The 10195-nt window shown below is 42.1% G+C and overlaps 5 protein-coding genes across 7 annotated transcripts; 4 read left to right on the forward strand and 1 right to left on the reverse strand.

The window, feature by feature from the left end:
- The first annotated feature begins 2899 nt into the window (after window positions 1-2899).
- LOC128604923 (histone H2B-like) lies at window positions 2900-3472 on the forward strand. Its single transcript, XM_053620047.1, has one exon. It carries the CDS (start codon window positions 3061-3063, stop codon window positions 3433-3435), a length of 375 nt encoding a protein of 124 aa, XP_053476022.1. The 5' UTR covers window positions 2900-3060; the 3' UTR covers window positions 3436-3472.
- Window positions 3460-9648, reverse strand: LOC128604915 (general transcription factor II-I repeat domain-containing protein 2-like). 3 transcript variants are annotated; one of them, XM_053620034.1, is made up of 4 exons: window positions 5680-5853; window positions 5243-5501; window positions 4363-4654; window positions 3460-3716 (listed from the first exon to the last, which is right to left on the reverse strand). In XM_053620034.1, the coding sequence occupies exons 2-4, from the start codon at window positions 5283-5285 to the stop codon at window positions 3644-3646; spliced, it is 408 nt and encodes a 135-aa protein (XP_053476009.1). In that variant the 5' UTR covers window positions 5286-5501; window positions 5680-5853; the 3' UTR covers window positions 3460-3643. The 3 variants fall into 3 exon arrangements, 2 of the variants coding, with proteins under 2 accessions (XP_053476009.1, XP_053476011.1); XR_008385353.1 differs by lacking the exon at window positions 3460-3716 and adding an exon at window positions 9634-9648 and having other exon boundaries at window positions 3998-4654; window positions 5680-5710; XM_053620036.1 differs by lacking the exon at window positions 5243-5501.
- LOC128604905 (histone H1-like) lies at window positions 6595-7631 on the forward strand. Its single transcript, XM_053620018.1, has one exon. The coding sequence runs from the start codon at window positions 6676-6678 to the stop codon at window positions 7279-7281; it is 606 nt and encodes a 201-aa protein (XP_053475993.1). The 5' UTR covers window positions 6595-6675; the 3' UTR covers window positions 7282-7631.
- Window positions 7717-8380, forward strand: LOC128604917 (histone H2A). The gene has a single exon (XM_053620040.1). It carries the CDS (start codon window positions 7875-7877, stop codon window positions 8259-8261), a length of 387 nt encoding a protein of 128 aa, XP_053476015.1. The 5' UTR covers window positions 7717-7874; the 3' UTR covers window positions 8262-8380.
- LOC128604911 (histone H3) lies at window positions 8514-9345 on the forward strand. Its single transcript, XM_053620029.1, has one exon. The coding sequence runs from the start codon at window positions 8918-8920 to the stop codon at window positions 9326-9328; it is 411 nt and encodes a 136-aa protein (XP_053476004.1). The 5' UTR covers window positions 8514-8917; the 3' UTR covers window positions 9329-9345.
- Window positions 9649-10195: the final 547 nt, after the last annotated feature.

The following is a 10195-nucleotide window of genomic DNA, read 5'->3' on the forward strand; positions in this document are numbered from 1 at the left end:
CATTGTGGCTTTGGACCAAAGAAAAGCATTTGACTATATCTCAAGAGACTATTTGTGGGAGATTTTAAAACTGTATCAATTCCCTGAAAATTTCATAAACATGATTAAATGCCTTTATGTTAAATCGACGGTTGAAGTAAATGTTAACGGTTCTTTGACTGAACCATTTGAAGTTATGCGGGGTGTAAAGCAAGGGTGCCCTCTGAGTGCAGCCTATATATTTTATCTATAAACCCACTTGTACAAAAAATCCAAGATGATCATAGACTTAAGGGTCTTCAAATAGGAAAGAACAGAGTCGTGATCTCTGCTTATGCTGATGACATAACTGTATTTGTGAAATCTAAACAAGAACTAGACATCATCTTTGAATATTTTAGCGAGTATGAGCAAGTCTCTGGAGCCTCCTTAAATAAAGCTAAAACGGAATGTGTCTGGATTGGAAATGAAAAAAACAAATTTCCCATAGATGTCCCAGAAGTTCAGCAATTAAAGGTTTTAGGTATATATATAGATAATAATGGCTGTGTCGACCATAACTGGTCAAAAAAAGAAGAAATAATACAAGATGAAATTGATAAATGGAAATCGTGTAATCTAAGTTATAAAACTAGAATAAATATTATTAAAACTTTTCTATTATCAAAAATACTGTTTTTATCATGCATCTTACCTCCGACAGAAGTTTGGATAAAAAGACTTCATAAAATATGCTGTAATTTCATATGGGATACGACTCGTGAGGTTACAAAACGTGAGCTCCTTTTTAAGAGAAGGGAACTGGGAGGCCTTGGGGCTGTCGATATATCCCTAAAAACTAAAATAGCAGTGTGCAAAATCATCGCGAGTGGTATTGCCAGGCAAACCGAATGGATAGGGAACATCTCTAACTGGAAATCTAAAAAAGGTCCATCAAGGAAAGGAATTCCGTATTATAAACTGATGTTTTCCGACTTCACTAACAAATTTAAAGATCTAAACATCGATTGGGTGAAAGACTCAAGCAAAGAAATATATCTTTTAATTGTTGATCGAGTTTATAGTAACCCTGTGGCTTTCAGAAATTTGGAGGAAGACCAAAACAAAGAATGTCTCCAAAATTTACAGAATAAAATCCTATCGGAACACCTGAGAGATACAACTTGGTTAGTCGCTGTAAGAAGGCTCCCAGTAAGAGCGGTTGTAAAATGGAGCTGTTTTGTAAAAACCAGTAAATGCCCGATGCCTAATTGTAATGAAGAGGAAACACTCGAACATTTCCTGTTAGAGTGTTATCGCTCTAAAGAAACATGGGCTAAATTAAAAATCATTGGTCTCAATATAGAAATAAATATGAACTCAATTTTCTATGGCATTTTTAAAGAAAATTGTAGCAAGACCAAGCATGACTTCATTTGGTTCATAATATGTTTGACTAAATCTAAACTCTGGAAAACAAGGTGTAGAATGACTATAAATCAAACGTTTATATCCAGTGATGTTGTATTCAAGGACATTCAAAAAGAGCTAAGAAGACTAAAAAGCAGCACATCTTGGTTTAAAGACTCTTCAGTGTGGGACAATATTTGCGTGTAATTGTACTTTGACTATGTAAGTTTGTTTTGTTTTTTGTTTTTTGTTTTTTTTCTCCCTTTCTTTCTGAATATGACTTGTGTAAGATTGTGAATTTTGCATAATTTCAATAAAACTCATTAAAAAAAAAAAAAAAAAAAAGCAAGGGTGGTAAGGGACTCGGCAAAGGAGGCGCTAAGCGTCACCGCAAGGTGCTTCGCGATAATATCCAGGGGATCACCAAGCCGGCTATTCGCCGTCTGGCTCGCCGTGGTGGTGTAAAGCGTATTTCTGGTCTGATCTATGAAGAGACTCGTGGTGTACTGAAGGTGTTCTTGGAGAACGTGATCCGCGACGCCGTCACCTACACCGAGCATGCCAAGAGAAAGACTGTGACCGCCATGGATGTGGTGTACGCTCTGAAACGCCAGGGACGCACTCTGTACGGCTTCGGTGGTTAAACGCTCTAACACCGAACGACGCGAATACAACGGCTCTTTTAAGAGCCACCCACAGGTCTAGAAAAAGAGCTGTTCCGTGTGGAAAAAAAGGCTTTTTCTTTCGTGAGGCATAAGGCATCAAACGCTGTACAGAAGTAGCATAAGTGGTAGATCTATTTGTATTTTTTTTGTAATAACCTCACTCTCTCTCTCTCTCTCTCTCTCTCTATATATATATATATATATATATATATATATATGTGTATATATATATGTATATGTATATATATATGTATATATATATATGTATATGTATATATATATATGTATATGTATATATATGTATATGTATATATATATGTATATATATATGTGTAGTATTAAATATTGTAACTTGTTTGATTAAAACAATTTAGATGATTTTAGTAGAAACTTACTTCTATATTTCTCTCTCATACACACGCATACATGCATATATAATATAAGAGAGAGAGAGCGAAGGGGGGGGGGTCAAAGTTTTTTTTTTCTTTTGTCGAGCATAAGGTATCAAACGCTCTACACAAGTAGTAAAAGTGATAGATAAGAACTTCTATCTGTGTACATAAAAAGAGACAACTTATTTTTGTTTTTTTGCACACTTTATTTTTTTTATACATTTATATGCACAGTATTAAATATTATAACGTGTTTAAAATGAGTTACAAGACGGTTTTAGTAGAAACTTACTTCCGCATTTCTTTCTCTTTCTCTCTCTCTCTCTCTCTCTCTCTCTCTATATATATATATATATATATATATATATATATATATATATATATATATAAATTTTTTCAAGCCAATTGTTTTTTCATAGTGCACGTTGCACCGAAAGTACAACGGCGGGAAGGGAAACAATGCGTAGCGGAGGAGGGAGGAGCAGTAGGAAGTGCCATGCAGGAGGAGATATCGAATTTTGTCCAATCAAAAAAAGGTGTCTTGTCTGGACGTCATTAGCATGTGGGTCTGTAAATAGAGCGGGCGCGAGGCGGGCGCCAGTCATTCTCTGTTCGTTTATTCGAGAAGCAGCGTTATGCCAGATCCATCTAAGACCGCGCCCAAGAAGGGATCAAAGAAAGCCGTGACCAAGACGGCCGGCAAAGGAGGCAAGAAGCGCAGAAAGTCCAGGAAGGAGAGCTACGCCATCTACGTATACAAGGTCCTGAAGCAGGTGCACCCTGACACCGGCATCTCATCCAAGGCCATGGGCATCATGAACTCCTTCGTGAATGATATTTTTGAGCGCATCGCGGGTGAGTCTTCTCGTCTGGCTCACTACAACAAGCGCTCCACCATCACCTCCAGGGAGATCCAGACCGCCGTGCGCCTGTTGCTTCCCGGCGAGCTGGCCAAGCACGCCGTGTCCGAGGGTACAAAGGCCGTCACCAAGTATACCAGCTCCAAGTAAAGCGCGTTACCGCCGTCTTCATCAACCCAACGGCTCTTTTAAGAGCCACCCACTTTTCATACAAAGAGCAAGCTCCTCTTTTTCGCTTTTCCTCTCACGCTGTGTGTGTGTGTGTGTGTGTGTGTGTGTGTGTGTGTGTGTGTGTGTGAGGGGGAGGGGGACTTCTGAAGCGCTGCACTCCCGCGGATGTTCAGGCTTTTGGGTAATTCTAGCAGTCTGCTAAATGCAGAGATGAGTAAATCTCAACAGGGTTGTAGCACGGTTTCTCGGGGTTGTATAATCTGAGCAATGCAAAATGGGACTTTAGCAGCACAAAGTTATTCGTATTAAGATTGTAGCAACAGGAAGTAGTTGAAAATGGTTTTTCTAAATTCTAAATCAGGGGTGCCCAAACTTTTTCCTGTGAAGGGCCAAAAATCAAACTTGATTGAGGGCTGTGGGCCAAAACTAAATGTTGCATTATACCAAACTGTATTATATTAAAATTAAAGTTGCCATGGTTCTCATTTATCATTTCGTAATATTTAGAAATAAATAAATTAATAGAAAATGTTAGTCTGTATCTGCTTCACTAATGCAGTTTTATTTTCAGAGTTCTATAGTTCAATGAAACTTATAGTATAATTAAAACATAGAACCAATCCCATTTATAATACATGTTCAATACCTAATACAACTATTCAAGGTATAAGCAATACAGCCACATGCCTGCAATATCAGTGACCTCTAATGAGACACATGAAGCTGGTCCTTATTTTTCAAACATTTTTCCAAATTGGGATGCAGTGGACTTACTGTCAAAGTCAGGATATTATGGTGGTGAGAGTCAGTTAGTTTGCATCTCAGTTTACACTTGTTTAAGTTCATCAGACTGAAAGTCTGTTCACAGTGGTAGGTACTGCCAAACAGAGACAGCATCACTTGTACCTGTTTGTGGGGACACGTTTGTAGAAATCTGTCAAGGGAAGGGACCTGAACTTGTGTTTGAGTTCTGAATCACACTGAAGCTCAATTGGTTCCATCTGTAGATCATCACTGACTGTGTCCACACTGATGGTGAAGGGTTGAACAAACCACTCAAAGTCAGAAGCATTGTGTCTGAAGTCCTCAAAGCGACTGTCAAACTCCTGGAAAAGGTTGCTGAGAACAGCATCATACTCAGGTACCTTCTCTTTCATCATGCCTGCCTCTCTAAAACAGGGAAAATGGGCTACATTTCCTGGATGTGGAGATGAGAGAGAGGAACAGTGTGAGATGGGGAGTGAAAGAAGAGAGAGGGAGGAAAATAGAATAAATAACTGACAAAACAAGGAAATTAAATCATGATCATTTAAGAGAACTTTGACACAAAATTTATCAGCTTGATTAACAAAAAAACCCAAAGCTGACACCACTGGATATAAATGCTAACTAAATATAAGTATTAATAATAACAATAACTGCACATAAAACTATGGTGAATATTATAATTGTGAATGTTAGCTGCTGAGAGATGTCTTCTGAGCAGCAGTAGTTTTTGTTTGAAGGCTCTGACGTGATAAAAATGCTGGGTGATAATCTGGTCTTTTCCCTGGAGCTGAACATTTAAAACATTGAGCAGCTCTGTGACGTCCACCAGGAAAGCCAGGTCAGAAAACCATTTCTTATCCATGGGCACTTGAATACTACCAATCTTGCTTTCCTGAAAAGCTCTGATCTCATCACGCAGATCAAAAAATCTCCTGAGAACTTTTCTTCTGTTCAGCCATCTAACCTCCTGGTGGTACAACACATCACCATATAGCACATCCATCTCATCCAACAGTACCTTGAACTGCAGGTGAGAGAGAGCGCCTTGGAGCGTATATCATTCACAATTTTGACGACGTCACGCATCACATCCACAAGCCCGATGGATTGGGCACATAGCTGTTCTTGATGTAAAATACAGGAAATCTGATAGCTGGCCCGTGTGGCACTTTCTTGAGCTGATGAAGGATGTAGCAGCGCGCTCTGCTCAGATCGAAGTTTAGCAAGCAGCTCGTTAGCCTTCTGTTTTCATGCCTCGCCGCTGTCCTTTGAGAAAGCTGAAGAACGTTTTGTTTCATAATGACGGATTTTGTACTCTTTCAAAACAGCAACTGACTGCTTGCAAACTAGACACACTGCCTTTGAATTGATTTCAGTAAATAAGTCGTCAACTTGCCAAATCTTTTTAAATTTCCTCTTGTCTGTGTGCCAGTGCCTGGATCTCTCCATTATTACCTGTTTGTTGACTGTCGCAATGCATGCTGGCCTTGAAGTATGCATGTACATTAAATAAAATTCTAATTCTTATTCTCTACATTTAATTTCAATTTACATTTTTGTAGCTCAAAAATAAATAAAAAAAAATGTTAAATTAGAAATGAAGATCAGCATCAATTAAATTTCCCCCTTCCCCAGTTCTCACATATGGCATGGCGGGCCAAATCAAGTCACCACGGGCCAACTTTGGCCCACAGGCCGTAGTTTGGGCATCTCTGTTCTAACTGTTGCAGTAGCACGTAGTCATTTGAACTAATGTCACAGTAGCACCTAGTCATTCGAACTAATGTGACATTAGTACAAAGTCATTCAAAAGAATGTTCTAGTAGCACATAGACATTGAAAAGAATGTTCTAGCAGCATGGAATACAACACACACACACACACAAGGCTATAGCGGAGCCTATAGTCACGCGCGCTGTGCTTTACACGGCCCCCAACGCGCTCTGCTTCCGATACTACACACACCACTCGACAGCTGCAAAGACATCAGGCTCGTTCACAAGGCTCCTCTTTAACTCGGCCCAGAACGCATACGACGGCCGTGCCTGCTTTTCGCCCGTTTTTACACACCACATCGCACCAAGTGCGCAGCCCGCCGGCTTGAGTACAACGCGCGCCGCGCCTTTTCATGTGCGCTGCGCGAGACTGTTGCTCTCTAGCCGGCCGGGCCGGGCCACGGGAGAAACGAGAAAGCCCGTCCTCGCTCAGCGTGTGCTTCAACGTGTTGAATCTCGTCTTGCGAGTGGGATTTTCACCGAGAAATGCCATGAGAAAACACATCTGAGCGCGCGCCGCGTCCGTGCATTCATTCAGCGGCGCCCGAGTTGAGTCTACAACGCTCTCATATCTGTTTTTAAGACCAGCCCCCCGGCCGCCGCGGGGAGGGAGGATCCTGTGTTACACACTAACGTACAGCGTACGACTCGTGTATTCTACGTAGTTTCAAGAGAGATGGCAGAAATCGCACCCGCTCCCGCCGCCGCGCCGGCCAAAGCGCCCAAGAAGAAAGCAGCTTCGAGAACAAAAAAAGCCGGCCCTAGCATCGGCGAGCTGATCGTCAAAGCCGTTTCCTCGTCTAAGGAGAGGAGTGGCGTGTCTCTCGCTGCTCTGAAGAAAGCGCTGGCTGCCGGCGGATATGATGTGGAGAAGAACAACTCTCGCGTCAAGATCGCCGTTAAGGGTCTCGTGACTAAAGGCACTCTGGTGCAGACCAAAGGGACCGGCGCGTCTGGCTCTTTCAAGCTGAACAAGAAGCAGACCGAAGCCAAGAAGCCCGTGAAGAAAGCCGCGCCCAAAGCGAAAAAGCCCGCCGCTACTAAGAAGCCCAAGAAGGTAGCAGCCAAGAAACCCGCCGCCGCGGCCAAGAAGTCTCCTAAGAAGGCGAAGAAGCCTACAGCCGCCGCAAAGAAAGCCACCAAGAGCCCGAAGAAGGCGAAAAAGCCCGCGACCCCTAAAAAGGCAGCCAAGAGCCCCAAGAAAGCGAAAGCTTTCAAGCCCAAGACCGCAAAGCCTAAAGCGACAAAGGCGAAGAAGAAGGCAGCACCCAAAAAGAAGTAAAGACGTTTGTGTCTTTCATGCTTTTGTTCCTTAAACGGCTCTTTTAAGAGCCACCCATATTTTCCTTTAAAGAGCGACAATTCATGTTCAGTCAAGCTTTATGGAATCAAAGCAGTACACGTTAGAAACATACAATAGTATGGATACACATATCTGCTACATATGTATACATAACCACAAGCTGATACTGATTTTAGTACAGTAGAATAGAATCCTGATCGTGATTCCTTAACGTCATTCCTGATCTCCAAAACGATCACAGAATATGTAGGATAACATATTGATACATAATAAATCAATGTTAATGATAAGAATAAATAAATTCAGTATGTAGTTGTTACTTCGTGCTTTTGTATGAATATTCCCTTCTGTCTGTTTTCATTCGCGCGCTCGCTCTCTCTCTCTCACATTCACACACACACACAAACAGGGGTGGGAGGGGTGACGCTGGAATTCGACGGCCTGTTTGTGATTGGCTAATGTGCCACTGCGTTCTTAGCGAATAAGAGAGTGGCCGTTTTGTCTATATCACGGAGAGCTCGGGGTGTAACGTTCATTTAGGAGTTGTTGTTAGAACAGATCTGAGCATCAAGATGAGTGGCAGAGGAAAAACCGGCGGAAAGGCTAGAGCTAAGGCCAAGACTCGTTCATCCAGGGCTGGACTTCAGTTCCCCGTGGGACGTGTGCACAGGCTTCTGCGTAAAGGCAACTATGCCGAGCGCGTCGGTGCCGGCGCTCCGGTCTACCTGGCCGCAGTGTTGGAGTATCTGACCGCTGAGATCCTGGAGTTGGCCGGTAACGCCGCCCGTGACAACAAGAAGACCCGTATCATTCCCCGCCACTTGCAGCTCGCCGTGCGTAACGACGAGGAGCTGAACAAACTGCTCGGCGGAGTGACCATCGCTCAGGGTGGTGTGCTGCCAAACATTCAGGCTGTGCTTCTGCCCAAAAAGACTGAGAAGGCCGTTAAGACCAAGTAAACTCGTCCACCGCTGCTTTGTCAGTACCCAAAGGCTCTTTTAAGAGCCACCATCTCTGCTTCAAAAGTGCAATTTTACACCCGTTTTTCTACTGAAAGTGTGCACTAGAAAGTCAGCACGTTCGAAATGAAAACAGAAGCGTTATACTTTACTAATAATTATGTAATTAACGTTAAGTAATAATAATAATAATAATAGTGGTAGTTAGCCTGTTGCGTAAATGAAATCTAAGGGGTGAAAGTGCACTTCTAAGACAGCATATTTATAAATAAAAAAGGACTTGGTAATTTTGTAGTCATGATTTGATACCATATTTAAATAATGACTACAAGAACAATAGCAGTTAGCGTGCTGGTTAAATGAAGTCTGAGGAGTGAAAATGGTTTGTGACGGCGTTGTGTGTATTCCTAATGAACAAAGCATTTGTGTTAGAGAGAGCGCCAATAGAATAGAATTGTGGCGGGCGTCTTGTGTTTCGAACGGTGGTAGAGAAGACGGTCCAATAGTCAAAGGTGACGTAAAACATTCTATCGAATAGCAGACGAGCGCGTTCGAGACGCCCAATCAGCGCAGGGCGGCGTTATGGCTTAAAAAGGCCGCGTTCGAGCGCGCCGTTTATTCTGTTTTTCTATCCGTGTAGTACAGAGCTCGACACTATGGCAAGAACCAAGCAGACCGCCCGTAAATCCACCGGTGGCAAGGCGCCAAGGAAGCAGCTCGCCACTAAGGCTGCCCGCAAGAGCGCGCCGGCTACCGGCGGCGTGAAGAAGCCTCACCGTTACAGGCCTGGCACCGTGGCTCTGAGGGAGATCCGCCGTTATCAGAAGTCTACTGAGCTGCTCATCCGCAAGCTGCCCTTCCAGCGCCTGGTGAGAGAAATCGCTCAGGACTTCAAGACCGACTTGCGTTTCCAGAGCTCGGCCGTCATGGCCCTGCAGGAGGCGAGCGAGGCATACCTGGTCGGTCTGTTCGAGGACACCAACCTGTGCGCTATCCACGCCAAGAGAGTGACTATCATGCCCAAGGATATTCAGCTGGCCCGCCGTATTCGCGGAGAACGCGCTTAAACCACATCTCCGTCTAACACCCACAAAGGCTCTTTTAAGAGCCACTTCATCGTCTCAGAAAACAGCAAACTTTCTTTCTTGGGCAGTTTAAGTATTAGAACGTGGTACAGAGGGAGAAGGAACAATAATAATAATACTATCGACATTAGAAAAAGGTTGGTTATTTATTTTGCATTTTCATGATAAATATAGTCCTATGAGTATTACATAATGTTTGTTTTTATAGATGAGCCGTTAATTGTGGTTATGTCCGAACAATACAATGCACAGTAATGAACTGTGTCTGTAAAATAGCCCAAACCTACCTTCTGTTTCGGGCGGCGTTGTGCTGGATGGAGCTTGACTGCCCCCGTGTGTCCAAACTCGGGAACGGCAGTTTTCTAGAAGCGGATTTCTGGGCAAGAGCTATTACATCATACATACATTTCATCCATCATCCCTTTTGTCCCGTCCATGATAATTGTTTTTGTAATTTAATAATTGTAGACATGACCTTATCTTTGAAATCTTCTTCCCTATTTTTGGATATTCTCTCTCTCTCTCTGTGTCTATATATATATATATATATATATATATATATATATATATATATAATGTATGTGCACTGTACTAAATATTATTTAATGTGTTTGTTTAAAACGAGTTAGAAGACGGTTTTAGTAGAAACATACTTCTATATTTCTCTCTCTCATACACACACATTATATATATATATATATATATATATATATATATATATATATATATATATATATATATATATATATATATACAGTATCTCACAAAAGTGAGTACACCCCTCGCATTTTTGGAAATATTTGATTATACCTTTTCATGTGACAACACTGAAGAAATGACACTTTGCTA

Source organism: Ictalurus furcatus, unplaced genomic scaffold (assembly GCF_023375685.1).
Source record: "Ictalurus furcatus strain D&B unplaced genomic scaffold, Billie_1.0 scf5, whole genome shotgun sequence".
In the NCBI taxonomy this organism is placed as follows: Eukaryota; Metazoa; Chordata; class Actinopteri; order Siluriformes; family Ictaluridae; genus Ictalurus; species Ictalurus furcatus.

What these genes read in the sequence shown, in the direction of transcription:
- LOC128604911 (XM_053620029.1), top strand. Translation starts at nt 8,918, where the DNA reads ATGGCAAGAACCAAGCAGACCGCCCGTAAATCCACCGGTGGCAAGGCG.
- LOC128604915 (XM_053620034.1), bottom strand. Translation starts at nt 5,285, where the DNA reads ATGATATACGCTCCAAGGCGCTCTCTCTCACCTGCAGTTCAAG. An exon ending in TCTCTCACCTGCAGTTCAAG is followed by an intron (nt 4,655 to 5,242) that starts GTACTGTTGGAT and finishes CTCCACATCCAG; the next exon opens with GAAATGTAGCCCATTTTCCC. An exon ending in AAACGTGTCCCCACAAACAG is followed by an intron (nt 3,717 to 4,362) that starts GTACAAGTGATG and finishes TGCATTGCTCAG; the next exon opens with ATTATACAACCCCGAGAAAC.
- LOC128604923 (XM_053620047.1), top strand. Translation starts at nt 3,061, where the DNA reads ATGCCAGATCCATCTAAGACCGCGCCCAAGAAGGGATCAAAGAAAGCC.
- LOC128604917 (XM_053620040.1), top strand. Translation starts at nt 7,875, where the DNA reads ATGAGTGGCAGAGGAAAAACCGGCGGAAAGGCTAGAGCTAAGGCCAAG.
- LOC128604905 (XM_053620018.1), top strand. Translation starts at nt 6,676, where the DNA reads ATGGCAGAAATCGCACCCGCTCCCGCCGCCGCGCCGGCCAAAGCGCCC.